Genomic DNA, 20,047 nt, shown 5'->3' on the forward strand with positions numbered 1-20,047 from the left:
AAAGGCGCCGAGGGCAGGGGGCTGAGGGCCGGGGGCGCCCAGAGGGGGCGCAGGTCCCCGCCCAGACCGGAGCCATGACAGGCCGGGGCTCGGGGGCGCCGGGTTCTCACCGCCTGGCCAAGGGCCAGCAGGTGTCCCCTCCAGGAGGCCAGCCGGGCCGGGGGCGGAAGGGTTAAGCTGGCCAGCGCCTCATCACCCCCCTCCCCGACCCTCCCCGGGGCGCGGGGCGCCGGGCGGGCCGGGGCGGGGCCTGGCGTCCGCGGGCGGGGCCGAGCCGGGCCCGGAGGCCGCCGCGCTCCAGACCCGCGGGCCACCTCCGTGCGGAGCCAGTCCCTAGTCCGGAAGATGGCGAAGCCGCGCGTGCCTCTCTGCGCGGGGGGCGCACCCGCGGGCAGCCCCCAGGGATCCGCGCCGCTGCTGCTGGCGGGGCTGGCGCTGCTGGGCGCAGCGCGGGCTACCGCTACCGGGGACTTCAGCCTACACCCTCCCTACTTCAACCTGGCGGAGAGTTCCCGCATCACGGCGTCCGCGACTTGCGGCGAGGAGGCCCCAGCGCGCGGCGCCCCGCGCCCCACCGAGGACCTCTACTGTAAGCTGGTGGGGGGCCCGGTGGCCGGCGGAGACCCCAACCAGACCATCCAGGTGAGCCCGGGCAGTTTCGCCCCCCCGGTTTGGGGGGCACCGCCCCGAGAGTTTGCCCCGGCCCGGGGGCAAATCGGACCCCGGAACTCCAGCCCTACGCTCGGGGAGCGCCTAGGCCGGGCAGGGTCCAAGTATCGACCAGAGCCCCCGCGTCCTGTCCGACTCCCCGGTTCTGCATTTTGGGGGACGGAGCGAAACCCCAGCGCCGCCACACAGGCTCTGCCGGGCAACTGTGCGCTGCTTCGGAAAGACAGAACAGGGCGTCCCCGGTGCGGACGCCGGTGGGAACGCCGGGCGAGTTCGGCGGCGGTGACGGGGCGGAAGGGGGGCCTGGCGCCTAGTCCCCAGCGGCCTCAAGTCCCGGGATCGCGGAGAGGGCGGGACTTGGCTTCTGCCGCTGGCTGCCTGTGGGGAGGAGGCGGGCGGACTCCGCCTTCCCCCGGGACAAGCTGGAACCTGCTGGCGTCGGGCTGGGGACCGGGATGGAGGGGGATGGGGGGCCGCCTGCGGCTCCTTGTTCAGGGTAGATACGAGAGACTCAGCCCAAAGCCAAGGGTTGAAGCCGGCCAAGGGTTGGTGGTCTAGGGACTTGACTGGACCCCTTCCTGCAGGTAGGGGGCAGGCAGCGGGGTTTTTAGCTGGGGTGAGAACACGCAGCTGTCAACAGGGGCCAACTCTGGGCCCAGAGGTGGTGGGCACCGGGTGCTTCCTCTCCCCGGTGATAAAGAAGTTTCAGTCTATGAAGATACACTGGGAGCATGGGGGTCTCGAGCCTGTAGTGGGGACTGTGTTGGGCAGGGGGTGGACCCATGGCCAGGGATTTAGGGCTGGAGCTGGGGTCTGGCAAGGCCAGCTGGGGTCAGCCTGCCTTTGCCAGGGGGAACAGAGTATGCTCCAGGTCTGCCCCAGCTCCCCCTCCGGGCTCCCTAGGCTGTAACCCCAGACACCTTGGGACAGGCCCGCCCCTCCCCCCCCTTTGGGAGGTGGTAACCTGAGCCCCGCCTCAGGGGGCCTGGGCTCCACCTCCCGAAGAAGTAGTGGGGGTGGGGAGAGAGGAGCTGGGGAGATTGGATTAGCTGAGGTGGGGAAGAAGAGGGCAAGAAGCCAGGAAACTGGGGAATGAATGAAGTCAGGTAAGCTGGGTCCCTGCACTGTCTGCCTGCTCCCCGAGGGGACCATCCTGGGACAGGCCCTGGCTCCTGTACCTGCTGTGTTCTCTAAGCCACAGCTCAGCCCAGGAGGGAGGGGAAACTGAGGCCCACAAAGGTGCAGACACTGTTGGAGGCCCCATAGCCAGGGCAGGGTCTGGCTGGGTGAGTGGTAGACACCTGGGCCCCTCCTGGCTGCCTACTTGTGCTGCACCTGGCTGACGGTGGAGAAGCCATTGAGGGAAGGAGTTCATATAGGTCTCCAGGCCTACCCCCACGGCCTCTCCTTACTACCCAGCTGGGGCTCCAGGTAGAGGGGGCGCCAGGCCACCACGGAACCCCAGACCACTGGCCGGCTCCCCTCGGGAGTATAGGTGCTGGTGAAGGGGCAGCTTGGTGGGTTTGTTCCTCCCTGATCCTTAGCCTCCTTGTCTGTTTAATGGGCACAGTGAGAGGGCCACCTCCCCTCTGGCAGGGAGGCTGGCCCAAGGAGCCTGGGAAGCAGTCAGCCAATGCCTGGCAGAGTAAGTGCCCGGAGAATGGTAGCTGGCATAGCAACATCTCAGAGCTGGCTCTGAACAGCTCAACCAGCCCTGCCCTCAAGAACTCACTACCTAGCATGTAGCGTGGAAACCCTGATGGCATGGTGGTTAAGAGCTACAGCTGCTAACCAAAAGGTCAGCAGTTCAAATCCACCAGGCGCTCCATGGAAACCCTATGGGGGCAGTTCTGCTCTGTCCTGTAGGATTACTGTGAGTCAGGATCAACGGCAGTGGGTTTGGTTTTGGTTTAGCATGTAACAGTTAGCCCCTCAGTACTGAGGCTGCTGGTTATGGTAGAAAGAACAGCCAGTCACAGCCTTGAGATATTGGGTGGGTTGCTGAACCTGTCAGGGGCCCCTTTCTCTTCCCTGAGGCAGGTTGTGAGGCCTGGAGCAGTGGGCCCGCTCACTGCCCTGGCTGCCATCAGTGCCAGTAGGTCCCGTCTGGAGCGGGTGGCCAGCAGGCAGGGTGGGCTCAGGAGGCTGGCAGCTGGCCAGGGAGGTGGCTGCTTTTGGTTTCTTTGGGCTACACCACCTGAGAATGTAGTCCTGTGCCAGCATGTGGGGTGGGTCCCCGGGGACAAGGCACCTGGGGGCAGGCAGCATGGCCCCCAAGCGTCAGGCCCACCTGCAGGGGCATCCCAGGGGGCCTGGTGTGGGCAGAAGCTTGGTCTGGGCAAGCTGCTGTGTAGGAACCCCAGGTGGGCAGTGTGTGGAGGGCTTCCGGGCTGGCTGGGGGCCCAGCAGAGAAGTTGGGGGCTTTGCTGGTGTGCGCTGCCTGGTGACTCATGGGAGGGAAGTCCTTATCGGTCCCTCGGCCGTTTCCTTGCTCTGTTCCTGGCAGGACCCTCTGCAGTAGAGGGTGGAGGAAGCCTGGCTTCCCCACCCTGTCCACTCCCAGCAGAGCTGGGCGGAGAGGGGTGGTGCAGCTGAGGCTTCCCTGCCCGGCGAGCAGCCAGGTGGCCAAGTGGGGGCTCGGGCCTCCAAGGAAGGCAAACTTCAACCCTTGACCCAGCCTTCTTGTGGTGCTCACGTGCCTGGGAGGGTCTTGGCCTGGCAGCTAGTCTTCTCTGAAGGTCCTTACCACCCCAGTCAGGACGCCCTGCCTGCTTCTCCCTCTTCCAGGAAGCCTCCTGGTCTCACCCACCAGGATCACGGGTCGAGATGGGTGTCTCCATTTAAGCCATGTGGTCTGCAAAGTACACCGTATCCCCCCTCTGCACTCCTCTGTTCATCTAACCAGTTCCTGCAAAGCCCCTCCATGTAGCAGCTCTGGGCCAGTGGGCATAGAGACACAGCTAAGAACAGGCAGCGGTGGTCCCCCCACCCCACTGCCACCACCAGAGCACCCAGGTCCCTGGGAACTCGATAAACACGAGGATCACTGACAGACAGAAAAATCCTGGGTCTTGATGCTGGCAGTAGAATAAATAAGACTATTAGGACGGGTGCTGTATTAGCGGGGGGTGTCAGTTTCAGCATCGTGGGTGGTCTGCAGAGGAGGTGACATCTGAGACCCGAAGGATGAGGATGAGCTGGCAAAGATGAGGGGGACCAGTCAGTGCAAAGACAGAAATGGGGCCCCTTGCGTGGCATCCTGGAAGCCTTCCGGCCTGAGCCCTGGTGCATCCTGGCCATCCTGGGTGCACAGTGCAGGGGGCGGGAGCACACCCTGCCTGTGTGGGGATCCGGCTCTCGTGGCCGCAGGGCCTTGGGGCAGGGCATCTCCCACGCTCCTACCTCCTCCTCCTAGAATGAGGTCTGGCCCCGCGGGAGCCTGGGCGGGCTGGGGCTGCCTCCTTTCCCAGACAGGCCTCTCAGGCCTCAGTCAATGCCAAGTCTCAGAGTACTGCCTTTGTGTGTGAGGGTGGCAGGTCTGGCTGTCTCTGGGGGCCTGGGCGGGCCTCCACTCTCAGACCTCCACTTCCAGCAGACCCTCCCTGGGGAGCGGCCCCCTCCCCACCACCCCCTTCCCTGTGCCTCCCGGCACCTGCTCCTCCCCCGACAGGACCCCACATGGTGCCCTCTCAGTCCTTCTCCCAGCAGAGGACAGGCCCCTGCAGGTGGTGGGTCAGGACAGAAACAGCTGCCAGGCCTGGAGCATGGTCCATGTAGCCTGTGCTGTGATTCCGGGCAGATGGCAGCATCGTCCCCACTCTGTGGGTGGGCATGCTGAGGTCCAGCAGTTGCCGTGACTTGGCCCCATCCCAGGGCTCAGAAACAGGAGAGCCAGGAGGCCCAGGCTGTGCTGCCAGCTGCCCGCACGCCTCCATTTGGGCCTGTCCCCACAGGCCACCAGAACGGTTAATTCCGCCTCTTGGGAGACCCTAATCCAGGCGCCTCAGGGTGAGAGGGAAGTGGGGCATATAGGTGGAGGTGGCCTGGCCCCCATGTGATCCCCAGCCTTGAATGGTGCCCATGGAGGGAAGACCTAGCCCCCAGTTCTCACTCCCTCTGTCCCTCATCCTGAACCCTTTGGAGCTTTGGGGATGAGTCCCAGCCCCTTCGTGGCAGCAGGATGTGGAGGGGAAGTGAGGTGCCCCCCAGCCTACCCTTTTGCCCCCAGCTCAGCCAACTGGCTCCTGGTCCCTGTGCCCCCCCCCCCGCACCTCGCCAGCCTGCCTGGGTGCTGCACTCTGCCCAAGCACCCTCTCCTCACCCCGCAGTCTGACACCCCCTCTCAGAAAGGCCTGCCTCAGTTTTCCCATACAAAGTGGGTGCCCTTGGCCCCGATGTTGGCTCCATCATCACAGTGCTGCCTTACAGGGGCCACTGCCTGAGTCCAGGTTGCTGTCGGTGCTCAATGCATGCCAGCTGGGCAAGGGGCAGACGAGTGGCTGCTGGCTGGCGGGGAGGCCGTCCCATGTTGGGAGGTGACTCTGGAGCTGTGAGGGTCCCCAGGCGTCTCAGCTGTCCCCCTGACACCCTGTCCCTGCAGGGCCAGTACTGCGACATCTGCACAGCCGCCAACAGTAACAAGGCACACCCCGTGAGCAACGCCATCGATGGCACAGAGCGCTGGTGGCAGAGCCCACCGCTGTCCCGTGGCCTGGAATACAACGAGGTCAACGTCACCCTGGACCTGGGCCAGGTAGGCTCCCTACTGCCCGAGGAGCTCTCTGGCCGTCGGGCTCACCCTGGGCTGGAGCACAGGGAGCCTGGGAGGCTGGGGTGGGGCAGGCCTGCAGGGCAGGTCAGCACAACAGAGGCCAGCGGGCAACTTACTGGGTTCTCTTCCAGTTTCTGGGCACAGGGAAAAAGGGGGCTGAGCAAGGGGTCTCACGGAGGAGTTGCTGAGGGGATCCCACAGGGCAGGGGTAGAAATGTTGGTGCCCTTCTGGCACTGGTGTTTACTCTAAGGAATTCCTCAGTGGGAGCTGGCAGGCAAGGGAGGGGCTGTGGAATGCGGGAAGTCCGGGAAGTGGACATTCCTGGGATACCTGTGTAGAGACTGTGTTCCGTGCACGTGTGCTGCTCAGGTTCTGGCTCTGGGCCTCCCAGATCTGCCCTTCCCAGCCCCTGTGCAGGTGGGAGGATGGGGCCAGGTGCTTCCTGGCAACGAGTAAGCACCCAAGGTGGGCCGAGGACCCTGACCTCACCTCTGGGCTGGGTCAGACTCAGGCTGCGTCACCCCTTGTGACTTTGCTACCTTGGTGTCCCTGCCTGTGAAATGGGCCAGCAATCCTATTGCCTCCTGGGTGGGCACTCACCTATAGCTGGGGGGGACATTGGACCATGAGCACAGAGGCAGAGGTGGCCCTGGATGGGTCTTTGCTCCTTGCTGAGCCTCTGAGTTCTCGAAGTTTGGAGGAGAGATGATGACTGTCTCCCAAGAGCCTCCTGCCTCTGAGGTGGGCCTGCAAGGCAGACACAGGTGTGTGTCTGGGCTCTCTCAGGCCACAAAGCTGCACCTCCAGCCCGCCAGCCCTGAGGTTGGCCCAGCAGGTGTGGGGTGAGGGGAGCAGACTCAAGTCCCAAGAAGTGGCTTGGAATTTTCAAGGGGCAGTGGACTCACTGCTCCACAGAGATGCCCAGAGAATCAGGGTGAGGGTGACCTGGTGGCTTCTCATGTCCACCTGCCCAGCTTGGCGTGGGGCTGGGCCTCTTTCCCTTCACCTCACTGGGCTTGGCTTGGAGGAACTTCGTTGATTCTGGGCTCCCCATCCCTTGCTCTAGGGGGGCCACCAGAAGGCCTTCTGGGACCCCAGGGCCCATCTCTCAAGCCAGCTGGGGGTTGCTTTGTGGGCCTGTATGTGGATGCTCTGGCCCTGCCTGCTGGTCAGAGGGAACTTGTGCTGAGCTAGGGGTTCTTCCTGCACCTCCTCCTCCGCAGACAGGCCTGGCTGGACTGGGGGAAGGGAGAAGGCCCCAGCTCTGTGCACAATGGCCCATCTCCATGGCAACCCTGGGGTGGCTGCAGAGCAGGTGGGCACAGCTCCCTATGTGCAGTGGGTGAGGCCAAGGAGGGAGACCTTTGGGACTGAGTCTCTGCCCCCGTGAGATCTGATGCCCCTCTGCGAGCCTTGGTCTTCACATCTGGAAAATGGACCAGTGACCTCTGGGCCTGGAGCAGATTGTGGCCTGTCTTGCTTTATAGACCATTCCAGGGTCAGGGAGAGGGCTTCGCCAGGTGAACATTCTCTCTAACCCTCAGTTTCTCCACTTGTAAAATGACACAAAAGGGCAAGGACCCCTTTCCAGCTCTGCCTGGGAGGAGACCCACCACCCGTCTACCCACCCACCTACCTACTCACCCATCCATCTATCCATCCATGTATCCGCCCGTCCGTCTGTCCATCTGTCCGTCCATCCATCCATCCATCCATCCACCCATCTACCCACCCAACTATCCATGCACCCAACTACCCATCCATCCGTCCACCCATCCATCTGCCTCCCATCCATCTACCCACCCACTCAAATGCCCACCCACGCACCCACCCACCTATCCACCCACTCACTCACTTACCCAACTATCCACCTACCCATCCATTCATCCATCCACCCATCCATCTACCCTTCATCTATCAACCCATCCATCCATCCATCCACCCACTCATTTATCCATCCATCCATCCATCCATCCATCCATCCATCCATCCATCCATCCATCCATCCATCCATCCATCCATCCATCCATCCATCCATCCATCCATCCATCCATCCATCCATCCATCCATCCATCCATCCATCCATCCATCCATCCATCCATCCATCCATCCATCCAACCACGCACTCATCCACCATCCATCACCATCCATCCATTCTCCCACCTTTCATTTATCCATCCATTCACCCATCTACTCATCTACCCATCCACCCACCCACATTTCGTCCATCTATCCACCCATCAATCCACTCACCTACTCATCATCCATCCATCCATCCATCCATCCATCCATCCATCCATCCATCCATCCATCCATCCATCCATCCATCCATCCATCCACCCACCCACCCATCCACCCACCCACTTTTTCCCCTTCAGATGAATCCAAGGCTCCTGTCTTGACTTGGGTCAAGGGGCTACCAGTCTTGCTTGGGATGGGGTGGGGGAGCACAGGACTGGCCACAAATGTGTCCTTTGAAGTTGAGTGGGGTGTGGCCCGCCAAAACCAAAACCAAACCCATTGCTGTTGACTCTGACTCATGGTGACCCATAGGACAAAGTAGAACTGCCCCGTGGGGTTTCCAAGGCTGTAATCTCTATGGAAGCAGACTGCCACATCTTTCTCTCTCAGAGCAGCTGGTTGGTTAGAATTGCTGACGTTTGGTTAGCAGCCAAGTGCTTAATCACTGCATCACCAGGGTTCCCGTGGCCTGCCAGTGGGGAGGAAATAATTCCCAGCTCCGTGGGTGAGAGAAATTTCTTTCCTGGGGGCATGGTTTCCTGAGCCATGGTGGAATTCCAGAGGACTTTCCCACTTTCCCTGCCTTCCTTCTCAGAAAGGCAGCTCACTGCCCCTTCCTCCCTGCGCAGTTGGGCACCTTGAGGTGTCTCTGCTTGCTGGGGGCCGAGGAACCCCACCTAGAGTAGAAAGCAGGCAGGAATGAGGGCTCCAAGTGGTGGAGGTGCATGGGCTGGAGTGCTCAAGGAAGGCATTTGGAGGAGTAAACCTGAGCCCTGCCCAACTGGCCCTTGTGGTTACCCTGGGGTCTGCGTCCTTGTCTACATAGGTCTAGTGTTGGGAGTGGCTGGTGCTCACAGTGAGGCAGAGACTGTCCCCAGGGCAGGACCCTCCGAGCAGATTGCCTGGTACATATGGGGGGACTGTGGCCTAAGAAGGTAGGGCTAGGCCAGGCTGGTATAGTTAGGGCCCAGAGCCCAGGGGCGCCGACCTTCTGCCAAGGTTCTCCTGCTTTGGGCTGGCCAGGTCCTAAGAGGCACGGTCCTCATCAGGAAGTGGCACTGGGCACGGGGTCTGGTTCTCCCAAGGCTGGCTGCCAGCAGTCTTTGTTCTGGGCTCTGGAGCAGATGCCCTGGGAAGCAAGGGGCAGGGTGAGTTGGCACTGGGCACCAGGAGGGCTTCCTGTTCCTTGAGACAGAGGCGGGGTGGGGGCTGTTACAGCTCTGGGTCACACGCCCTGGTGTGCGGGCCAGGAGCTGGCGGGGGCTTATCCTTGTGGTCTCGGGGGGCAGCTGAGCCGGGAACTTTGAGGAGGCCTCAGCTGGTGAGCCTGCTCTTTCTCTCCATGGGTCAAGCCTCCTCCACTCTGACCCTTCCCGTCTCAGGGTAGCGGAGGGGGGCATTGGACCTTCTTCCTTCCGATTTAGCAGGCAGAGAAACTGAGGATCCGGGAAGGGCATGGAGAGGCGCCAGGCCTCTGCTCCTGCCTCTGTGCACTGTGAGGAGACCACAGCGAACCCCGGAGCCTCGGCCCCCTCAGTGTAAGGGGTGACCATGCCGTTAGCCAGGGCGAGGTGATGGGCTGCTGTGGGTGCAGAGCAGCCTGCAGGTGCTTCCTATGGGCTTCTTAAGGGAGGGGCTCTCCAAAGCAGCCCCCTCCTCTTCTTTTTTCTACCTGCCCTAGACTCTGTCCGTGTGCTCTAGGTAGCTCCCAGAAGAGTGCTGACCCCTTCTTGGCAGGCAGGGGACCTCCCGCTTTGTTCTCCATCTGCCTGTGCAGGGGGCTCAGGAGGGGCAGCACTTTGTCCCAGCCCTGGTAGGCCTGGAGCTGGAGGAGGACAGCAGGGGGAGGCATGAGGTGAGGGGGCTGGTGGCACTTCAGGTATAGGCTGGGGTGGTTGTGTATGAGGCCAGAAATGCCACTGAGGGGTCTGTGGTGTCCTTGGGGGACAGTGGGGAGCCGTGGGTGGGCACAGGTGGCAGCTTTCCAATAGCAAATTGTGGTGGGTAGCTGGAAGGAAGGGAGGCCCAAGCTAGGGCAGAGGCAGTGGAGGGGTATGGTGGTCAGCTGGCCGCCCAGGTCTGCGGGGTAAAGGGGGGTGGTGAAGCTTTGGTGAAGTCACTGAGCACCATGGCATCCTCCCTGGACACAAGGGAAACTGAGGTGGAGGCTGCGAGAAAGATGAGCCTCGTGGAGTGACTGCAGTCCTCAAGCTGGTGTCTGGGGGTGGAGCCTCATCATCAGGCTGGGCAGATTCAGGGAGAGGCCCCAGACACCCCAGAACACACGGGCTATTTGAGCGGCCCAAGTCCACCCTGCTCGTGGCCCTATCTTCCCTTTGTTTTGGGTGGTAACCACAGGCCCCTTGGTGTCGGTGTGCCTAATTGGCCTGTCCGAGATGGAGGCCACTGGCATGGCCTCCCATCCTGGCCGGGCGCTCAGCCATGTGGCCAGCACCCCGGGAGAGTCAGCTGGGTTGTCCGAGGGGAGTAACAGGAAGTGCGGCCAAGGGAGGGTCTGGTTACAGAGCCAGCGCTGGGACAGGTGCAGGGGCTGGGCCGGACGTGGCACCCGGCTGGACTTCTGCAGGGCCAGGGTGGGAGCATGGGGGGCAGCCTGGGGTCCTGGTGGCTGGGCCCGAGACACCCCCTCGTAAGAACTGGCGAGACCATCCCTTGACTGGTCCCTGGACTCAGAGGACACAGAGCAGGGGCCCCCTCTCCCATTCTGGCATGCTTTTCTGCTTGCTCAATTTGTGGGTGCAACATAGAGACTCTCCACCACCTCACACCAGATCCCCAGGCCCTGCAGCCCCGCAAGGCTTCCTGTTTCCTGTCTGTTGTTAAACCACGTTGGCCTTCGACAAGTACCTACTTGGCGGAGGCTAAACTGTTTGGGTTAACCTCAGGCCACAGGGTCCTCTTGAAATAAACTCCACTTCCTGTGGCCCAGCTGACCTGGGCCTGGCTGCAGGGAAGAGGGGTAGGGAAGGAGGGAGTTCTGGGCTGGACCTTGAAAGCTGCCCGTCTCTGGCAGGGCCAGGGCCAGCTGCTGGCACACCAGGGTCACTGGGTTCCCTGGTGCGTTTGCTTGGCTGGGACCTTCGGCTGTGAGCTCCTGGACGCTTGTCAGGGCCCTTCTGCACCTGACCGCTCCCTACAAGTTCCTTTGGGCCAGACCCCCACCTAGCAGGGCTGGGGGTCTGCTTCCATGATTTACTTTTCTTTCCGGCAGTGGGCTTGCTCCTGTGCACACCTGGCTTTTTCTGCTCCACCGTCTGCCGTGGTGCCCAGTCCTTTTGGGGCCTCGTTTGCTGGGGCAGTACGATCCCATTGTGTGGATGGGCCACACTTATTTACCCAGTCGGGGGCCTGGCCCAGCCCAGCTTTTATCAAGGCTTCCAGATGTGCTCTGTGGGGACACTGAGTAGATGGGAGGCCTGGGGAGCCTGGGATGCCCAGTGCTTGGTCTGAGGGGAGCGGTCAGGGAGCTGCCGGACGCCTGGGCCTAGGAGAGGCTTCCTGCCTCCAGTCAGCCACCGCCTAGGACCCCAGACTGTCCCCAGGAATTGGCTCTGGGCCCTTCTTCCTGTGGAGCCAGAGCTGAGTCACAGACTGCCAGTGATTCACGCCAGCTGGCAGGTGGGGGCAGGGCTGCAGGGTCCCCAACCCTCAGAAGGGGTCGACCTCAGTCTCCAAGCCCCAGGCCAGCCAGGACAGAGCTGGGTGTGAGCCCGGTTCCCTCCCTGGGGACACGGGCCCCCAGGCCTTGACCTCCCGGATGTTATGGACTCAGCCCCTTGGTGAGCCCAGGAAGCTGCTGGGCTACCCTCTGCCCTCACCTTCCTGGGGCTATGGAGACCTCTAAGGGTGCAGACCCCACTCTTCTTGCTAACCCCGGCCTGTCGCCCAGAGCCAGGCCTGTGCCCTCCTGCTCAAGTCCTGCCCCTGTGGATTTGGAGGCACCCCCCCCACCATGGTGCCTTCTGCAGGGTCTTTTCGGGGGCTCTGCCCATCCCCAGGGACTGGCGGCTCCTCCTTTCTAGGGCCTCCTGACCGCCCAGCAGCCTTGGTCCTCAGCCCTGTTCTCTGTCTCTGGCTGTACTGTCCCCGGTGCCAGGTGCCCAGCAGGGGAATGACCATCCCAGGGCCACTCAGCCAGTCATGCATGGACCTGCGCCCCTCCCCGCCGGGCTGTGATCACCAGGGCAGAGCCCTTGCTGGTCAGGTGGGTGAGGGGCTGGGGGGTGTGGCGGCCAGAGGCCAGGCCGGCTGCTGTCCTGGAGACGTGCCCACCCTAAAATAGCTGATTTTTAAAAATAACCCGGTCGGCTTTGTTTGGCTTTTGCTTTAAAAGACATTTTTTCCTTCAGCACAGAGCTACACAAGCAGCGGGAAAGGTCAGCTCTGTGTGGGCGGGCGGCCGAGCAGACAAGAGGGAGGCTGAGGCTGGACAGGCCGGGGTTCATGCCACTCCTGGGCCTTGCCGAGGGCAGCCAGGTGGCCCTGGGTGAGGAGAGCCAACACAGGCCTCCCTCCCTCCAGCCTGGGCCTCGACTGACTGGCGGACGCTGGGGGTGACGGACAGGCAGAAGGCAGATCTGCAGTGCCCCCCAGTGAACCAGCGTGGGCGCAGTTTCCATTTAGCCCTTGTGCTGCCTGATTCGAGTCTTCCAGTCAATATTTGTGCAAGTGCTGTCAGCTGGGAAAAATGCAAGTGGGACTGTGCAGACATAGCCAGGCGAGGACACAGCCAGGCAAGGACACAGCCGGCCACCCTCCGGGAAAGGCGGGGGTGGGTCCCCGGGGCCTTCCTCACACAGACCCCACCCATCTGATGCCTTGGCATCAAGCTCCCTGGGAATCCACGTGGTCAGGGTTGGGGCCACAGGCTGAGGCCAGGGGCCAGGTAGTGTAGGGTCCCATGCCTGCCGCCAGTGGCTGGTACTCCCTGTTCCCACCTCCAGGAGGCAGGGAATAGCCACTCAGAGCCCAGCATTGTGTGACTAGGCTGGGACCCCCAGCCTCTGCCCTCCGACACCGACCATCCCTGCACACGCAGGCTGACCCAGAAGGGTAGGACTCAGAATGAGTGTGGCTCAGGCTCCCAAGGCCTCACCCACCTGGAGCTTGAGCAGCTGCACTTCTGGGACTAGAGCTGCAAAGGGTCTGAGGACTCTTCCTGGGGGCGATCGCAGGAGCTGTGGCTGCAGGAGGGTGGGGGGTGGCCAGGAGCCCTGCTCTGCCCTGTGGTGCCTTAGGTTTGGACAGGCCTGGCCGAGCGAGGCCTGGTGGTCAGGGCAGTGCCTGCTGCAGACAAAAATCTTTTAGGGCGAGGGTGGGGGATTCCGGAAGGGGACCTGCTCGCTGGGGCGTGGCCAGATCAGGGCCCCCAAGGGGGCAGAGTGTCCTAGGCCCTCTGTGTGGGTGTCAGCTCTCCCCTCCCCCAAGTGCCTACCCCTGGCTGATCAGTGGTGCCCCCCGCCCCGGTCTCCATGGAGCCCAGACACCAGCTGTGTGTGGGGCCCCCCCACAATACACTGACCCTGTCCTTTGTGGGCCCCATCACTTCGACTGCAGCCTTCGGCTCTGTAAAGCTCATTCCTCAGTCTGTCTCCGCTGCGGGAGGCCCCTTCACACTGCCGTGTCCTGTGGCCCCCGTGGTTATGGCCATCAGTGGGAGAAGGGGCGGGTCAGCTCTAGAACCATGTGTCAGGAGGGGGCAGGTTCATTTGGGGACTGGGGACACTGTCTGGCCACCCATCTTGGCTAGCTACCACAGTGTTGGGGACAGCAGGACTCGATCCCATGTCCTTGTCCAGCCCTCTGCTGGGACCTATAGACACATGGCCCCCAATTGAAACTGCCTTGTCCCGGCCCCATCAGACCCCAGCTGCAGCCACAGAGCCTGACCCATGTGGCTGCCTGGGCTCCTGGGGGAAAAGGACAGGGATAGGGTGGGTCTGAGCCGTGCCAGGGGAGCCCTCAAAAGGGCCCATTCCCTCCCCTGTTTAGGGGTAGCCTTGGCGTCAGTGGGCCAAGGGGTACCCCCTCAGCCCAGCTGCCCCTCACCTGGGGCTGTCTGTGTCCCCAGGCAAACCCACAGAGTCCATGTGGGAACAGGTCACCTGGGAGCCCTGAGGCACCTCGGATTCTGCTGTGGCCTACGGGCCCTCCCAGGGCGGGTAGCACTCTGGGGGGCCTGCCACGTGGAGGGCCTTCGGTGCCTACGCCATCCACCCTTGCAGGTCTTCCATGTGGCTTATGTGCTCATCAAGTTCGCCAACTCCCCTCGGCCGGACCTCTGGGTGCTGGAGCGGTCCACGGACTTCGGCCAGACCTACCACCCATGGCAGTACTTTGCCTGTAAGTCTCTGGGCGGCCCTGGCAGCAGTGCTGGGCTTTCACCAGGTTGCATCGGCTGGGCTGTCGGGTGTAAGCAGCAGAAGCTCGAAGTCCCCAAGGGCAGCTGGGAACTTACCGGGTCGCTCCCCTGATTAGAGATGCCTATAATATAGAGATGCCAAGAATCTCTCCTGGCTCCTTGGGGACTGGCTTCATGCCCAGGCAGTGCCTCCCTGCCAGGGGAGGGCTGATGTCCTGGCACCAACTACGTGGCTGGCTCCAGGCGCATGCTCCCCTCCCCTGACTGGTCTCACTGGTGACGAAGGAGGTGCTCCAATTGGGTGTGCTTTGGCTGTGTGTCCCCCCAAAACTCCACAGCCTAGGGGGCAGTTGGGAACTATTCCTCTGCAAGAGGGACAGGGATGGTCAGGGGCCAGGGGCCGTAGGCTCTTCTGGAGGCCGCACCCCTCACCTTCAGTCCCCAACCCCTCCCCCTGCAGCCTCCAAGAGGGACTGTCTGGAGCGTTTTGGGCCGCAGACACTGGAGCGCATCACGCGGGATGACGATGTCATCTGCACCACTGAGTACTCACGAATCGTGCCGCTGGAGAATGGCGAGGTAGACCTGGGGACAGCGGGCGGCGTGTCTGGGCTGGGCTGTGTCCAGCGGCCGAGACTGGGCCTCACCCTGCCCATCTTACCCGTCCACAGATCGTGGTGTCCCTGGTGAACCGGCGCCCAGGTGCCATGAACTTCTCATACTCGCCCCTGCTGCGTGACTTCACCAAGGCTACCAACATCCGCCTGCGCTTCCTGCGAACCAACACGCTGCTGGGCCACCTCATGGGCAAGGCGCTGCGGGACCCCACTGTCACCCGGCGGGTGAGCCCTGGGCAGGGGTCCTGTGGGAGACCCTGGAGACTTGGCGGGGGAGGTCAGGGCAGGAAGGGGCCCTGTGCAGGGCTCCGGAGACTAGGGGCAGGTCAGGGCAGGAGGGGGCCCTGTTGGGGGCTCCGGGGACTAGGGGCAGGTCAGGGCAGGAGGGGGCCCTGTCAGGGGCTCCGGGAACTAGGGGCAGGTCAGGGCAGGAGGGGGCCCTGTTGGGGGCTCCGGGGACTAGGGGCAGGTCAGGGCAGGAGGGGGCCCTGTCAGGGGCTCCGGGGACTAGGGGCAGGTCAGGGCAGGAGGGGGCCCTGTGGGGGGCTCCGGGGACTAGGGGCAGGTTAGGGCAGGAGGGGGCCCTGTGGGGGGCTCCGGGGACTAGGGGCAGGTTAGGGCAGGAGGGGGCCCTGTCGGGGGCTCCGGGGACTAGGGGCAGGTCAGGGCAGGAGGGGGCCCTGTCGGGGGCTCCGGGAACTAGGGGCAGGTCAGGGCAGGAGGGGGCCCTGTGGGGGGCTCCGGGGACTAGGGGCAGGTCAGGGCAGGAGGGGGCTCTGTTGGGGGCTCCGGGGACTAGGGGCAGGTCAGGGCAGGAGGGGGCCCTGTTGGGGGCTCCGGGGACTAGGGGCAGGTCAGGGCAGGAGGGGGCCCTGTGGGGGGCTCCGGGGACTAGGGGCAGGTCAGGGCTGGCGTGGTTGGGCTGTGCTACATGGCACTCACCAGTCCACGGCTGCAGTACTATTACAGCATCAAGGACATCAGTGTCGGTGGCCGCTGCGTCTGCCACGGCCATGCAGATGTCTGTGACGCCAAAGACCCCACGGACCCTTACAGGTAAGTCACCACCCCCATCACTTCTGATGCCCCTGCCTGGTCTGGGGGTGGACACCAGGCTCATTGCCCACCATGTCCCTGGCTCCCAGTAGACCTGCACAGACCACTGCCCTCAGGCCACTTTTCCCCCTGGGCAGTGAGGTAGAGGGGCTGGCCATGTGCTCTGCTCCCAGCAGAAGTGGGCTCTTGTCCCGAACCCCAAGCCAGCTGCCCCTCCCTCCAGGGCTGGCACTGGGGGCAGTGGAGGGAGACACTTAGCAAGGAGGCCCTGAGGCTGCACCTCCACGTCCCCTGGGAAGGTGAGGGGTTCTTTGCCTGCCCAGCTCCCCCGCCTTCCTGCAGGTCACAGACCCCACACTCCCTGCTGCGCCTGCCCCCAAGCCAAGGCCAGGGCCAAGGCCGGGGTGGGGACGGGCCAGGGCAGCCAGGGATTCCAGCCTCTGACCATGGAGGTGCCAACCCCTCCGACTGTGGAGCCTCCCGCACCTCTGGGCCCACAAGGCGTGGCCAGTGCACAGCCCAGCATGTTCTCTGTGACCCACCCCAAGTCACTGAGAAGCCAGGGCCCAGGGGTTTGCATTCTTGGCAGGCTGCCCTCAGGTGTTTGCCTCCGAGGCCAGATATCCGTGTGACTCTGGTACCCGAAGTTAGGCAGCGACAGCCGCCTGAATTACCAGTGGGACCGCCCCTGAGGCTGAGCTCACTGCCTGGCACTGGGCCGGGGTCCGCTGTCCCCACTGGGTTCTGCGTCAGCACATGTGCCTGTCCGTTCACTCTGTCGACAGCTGTGTGTTGAGCCCCTGACAAGCACTGGGCTTTTCCTGGCACTGGGGGCACTGGGAGAGACCCCCAGCCCTGGCAGCACCTGTTCTGGGGGAGGCAGCAGGGGTCTCCAGCAGGACTGGGCGCTGTCAGGGTGACAAACCTGGCAAAGGCTGGATGGAGGACGTGTGACCAGGCTCCCCTTGCACCCCCAGAGGGAGCTGGCAGGCATGAAATAATGCAGCCCCAAACTCTGCACTTGGATTTGGGGCTGCTCCGTGTTGTCTGCTGGGGTTCCTGTTGTGCTGGCCACCCCCCCAGTTCATAGAGGAGGCAGGAGAAGCCCCAAGGGCGTAGACACTCACCGCTGTTCTCCTGGTCAGAGCAGGGCCAAGATGTGAGCCCAGATGTCTTCAGACGTGGCCATGTGTCTGAAGGGAGAGAGGTGGCCACACTAAGCTGGAGGTGTCAGCGTTTTCTGGGAGCCACAGGTCTGGGGGACCCTCCCACCCTGGCTCAGCCTCTGTGTGGACTCGTGGGTACCATTCCTACCAGTGTGGCTTCAGGTTGCTCAGCTTAAGCACAGCTAAGTTGCCCTGAGAAATTAAGTGCCAAGAGGGAGTACAGCTCAAGGCAGTGGGAGGGGAGCTCACTGGGGCAGCCAAATTGGCCTCAGAGGGGAGGAGGGCCTCCAGCCGAGCTGGGGCTTGTCCTTGCCTGCTGGGAGGTGTCGTATCGCCCTGACTCACTGTGCCTGGGTGTAGGCTGAGGTCAGCTCACCTGCAGGGCATGAGGCATGCATGGGCTTGGCATGTCTCCCAGCACCACAAACACCAAGAGAACCCCTGTCACCAAGGCCCATCACGCCAGCATCCTGGACATCAGCCTACCCACACTCTCCCTCCATTTGCCCTCTCCGCCTCTTCTCCAGGGGCTCTGCTCCTCCAGCTGGCTCGTCCTTTGCCCCTTTACCTTCACTACCATCGCCACGACCATCACCAGGATTGTCACCACCATCACTGCCACCACCATCAAAGTCACTGTTACCTCCAACACTACAACCTCCATTGTCACTACTCACCCCCACCACCATCGACGCCATCATCATCAAAACCATCATCTCCACTACCAGCACCTCTGTAGCCACCACTGCTGTTACCTCCATCGTCTCTAACAGTACTCCCTTCACCTCCATCATCATCCCCTCCGTCACCATCCCACAATCGCAGCCACCGCCACAACCTCCATCACCATCACCACCATCTTCCCACAACCTCTGTTGCCACCATCACTGCCACTACCATCTCTACCATCACTACCATCACCATCGCCTCCACCCTTACCTGTACTACCATCTCACCCACCTTCACTGGCCACCACCTCCAGAGATTTGAGTAATTACTACCTGCCAAGCTCTATACTGAACCCCTCATTCTCTCTTCTCTTCTCTTCTCATTTCTTGATTTGGAAGTTACATTTTTTTTTTTAAATAATATTTTATTATGTATTTGGTGAAAGTTTACACAGCAACTTAGGTTTCCATTTGAGCAAATTTCCACACGAATTGATGAATGACATTAATTACATTTTCCACATTGTGTCAACATTCTTTTTGTGTTCTGGTTGTTCCGGTACTCTAGTTTTCTTGCTCCTTTATCTTCTCATCTTTCCTTTGTATTAAATGTTGACTTTTTGATTCCTACAGATTTTTTTTTTTTTTTAGTAGAGCACAGATCTAACAGGTACTATCCTTTGTTTGGTATGTCATTCTGCTTCTCTGCTAAAAGGTGATCTCAGGGTATAGTTTCGGTTCAAAGTTTACGGAGTGTCTCAGGGCAATAGTTTCAGGGAGGCCTCTGGTCTCAGGGGGTCCAGTTAGTCTGGACTTTCTTAACAATTTGAGTTTCGATCTGCATTTTTCTCACCTTCTAACCGGGATTATCTGTTGTGCCCCACATCAGATTGGTCAGAGATGGTAGACCATCTAGCTCCTCTGGTCTCAGGGCAGTTGAGATTGTGGCTTGTGCAGGCTATCAGCCTTGTAGACTTGTTTCTTCTCTGATTTTGGTTACCTTCTTCCTCTTTTGCTCCTGATGAGTAGAGACTAATAGTTGTATCTTAGATGGCCGCTCTCAAGCTTTAAAGACCCCAGATGCTACTCACTTCACTAGGATGCAGAACATGAACATCGTGGACTATATTATGCCAGTTGACTGAGTTGTCCCACGAGACTAAGGTCCGAAATTTTCAAACCTAGAAAACCAATCTCAGAAGGCATACATGTTTTGTTTCTATTATCACTTTTCTCTTCTAGTTATGTTTATTGCCCTACTTTTTTAAGAGGCATGCTTGACTTGACCAAATCCAAATTTAATGACCTGCCCTACTAGCTTCCTGAATGACACAAGAGCCTTCGAACACGTACCCACATGTTATCTCTGTCTAGTAATTTAGTTCCATTACCAGTGTCCATCGATTCACCCCCTTGTTTTCCCAGTTCTCTGTTCTCCATTGTTCCTTGCCTTTCACTGCATTTGTGAAGATTGTTTCCTTCTTTCTGAAATGTATCCTTTAGTTGTTCTTTCCTTGAGGATCTGTTAGTAATTGTCTGGAAATGGCTCTGTTTTGCCCTCACTCTTGAATGATAGTTTAACTGGTTGTAGAATTCTCAGTTGACAGGTATTTATCTCAATTTGGAGATATTATTATTTCACTGTCATCTTGAATCTCTTGATGCTTGGCAGAGTCCACTGTCACTTGAATTTTTGGTCCTCTGTAGGTTGTCTGCCTCTTTTTTGGATGTGTTTATGACCTTTTTGCCTTTGATGTTCTGCAGATTTACTCTGATGTGCCAAGGGGTGGACTTATTTTATGTTGTTCAGAATTCACGCTTCCCAAATCTGAGAATATATGTCTGTTAATTCAAGGCCATTCTTGACCATTAGCTGTCTGACTGCTGGATCTTCCCATTTCTCTCTCTTCTCTCCTGGAATTACGCATAGATGAGAACTTCTTATGGTTTTCTTCTGCCTTATAACTTCTTATATTTTCCATCTCTTTGTCTTCTGAGCTGCCTTCTGGATAGTTTCTTCGTTTCCTCCTCTAGGTTACTAAATCTTTCTTTTGTTGTTGTTGTTAGGTGCCGTCGAGTCAATTCCAACTCATAGCGACCCTATGTACAACAGATCGAAACACTGCCTGGTCCTGCTCCATCCTCACAATGGTTGTTGTGCTTCAGCCCATTGTTGAGACTGCTGTGTCAGTCCATCTCCTTGAGGGTCTCCCTCTTTTTCACTGACCCTCTACTTTACCAAGCACGATGTCCTTCTCCAGGGACTGATCCCTCCTGATAACACGTCCAAAGTGTGTGAGACGTAGTCTCTCCATCCTTGCTTCTAAGGAGCATTCTGATCGTACTTCTTCCAAGACAGATTTGTTTTTTCTTTTGGTAGTCCATGGTATATTCAGTATTCTTTGCCAACACCACAATTCAAAGTTGTCAGTTCTTTTGGACCTTCTTTATTCATTGTCCAGCTTTCACTCAGGTA

The 20,047-nt window shown here is 60.3% G+C and overlaps 1 protein-coding gene across 3 annotated transcripts in view; it reads left to right on the forward strand.

Moving 5' to 3' along the window:
* Positions 1–272: 272 nt before the first annotated feature.
* The window catches only part of LAMA5 (laminin subunit alpha 5), a 54,523-nt gene continuing 34,748 nt past the window's right edge, over positions 273–20,047 (forward strand). For all 3 annotated transcript variants that reach the window (XM_049869054.1, XM_049869055.1, XM_049869056.1), the window contains exons 1-6: positions 273–642; positions 5,270–5,422; positions 13,928–14,045; positions 14,525–14,643; positions 14,736–14,906; positions 15,640–15,737. In XM_049869054.1, the coding sequence (XP_049725011.1) occupies positions 346–642; positions 5,270–5,422; positions 13,928–14,045; positions 14,525–14,643; positions 14,736–14,906; positions 15,640–15,737 (956 nt within the window). In that variant the 5' untranslated portion in view covers positions 273–345. The remainder of the gene's footprint in view (positions 643–5,269; positions 5,423–13,927; positions 14,046–14,524; positions 14,644–14,735; positions 14,907–15,639; positions 15,738–20,047) is intronic.

Source organism: Elephas maximus, chromosome 25, assembly GCF_024166365.1.
Source record: "Elephas maximus indicus isolate mEleMax1 chromosome 25, mEleMax1 primary haplotype, whole genome shotgun sequence".
In the NCBI taxonomy this organism is placed as follows: Eukaryota; Metazoa; Chordata; class Mammalia; order Proboscidea; family Elephantidae; genus Elephas; species Elephas maximus.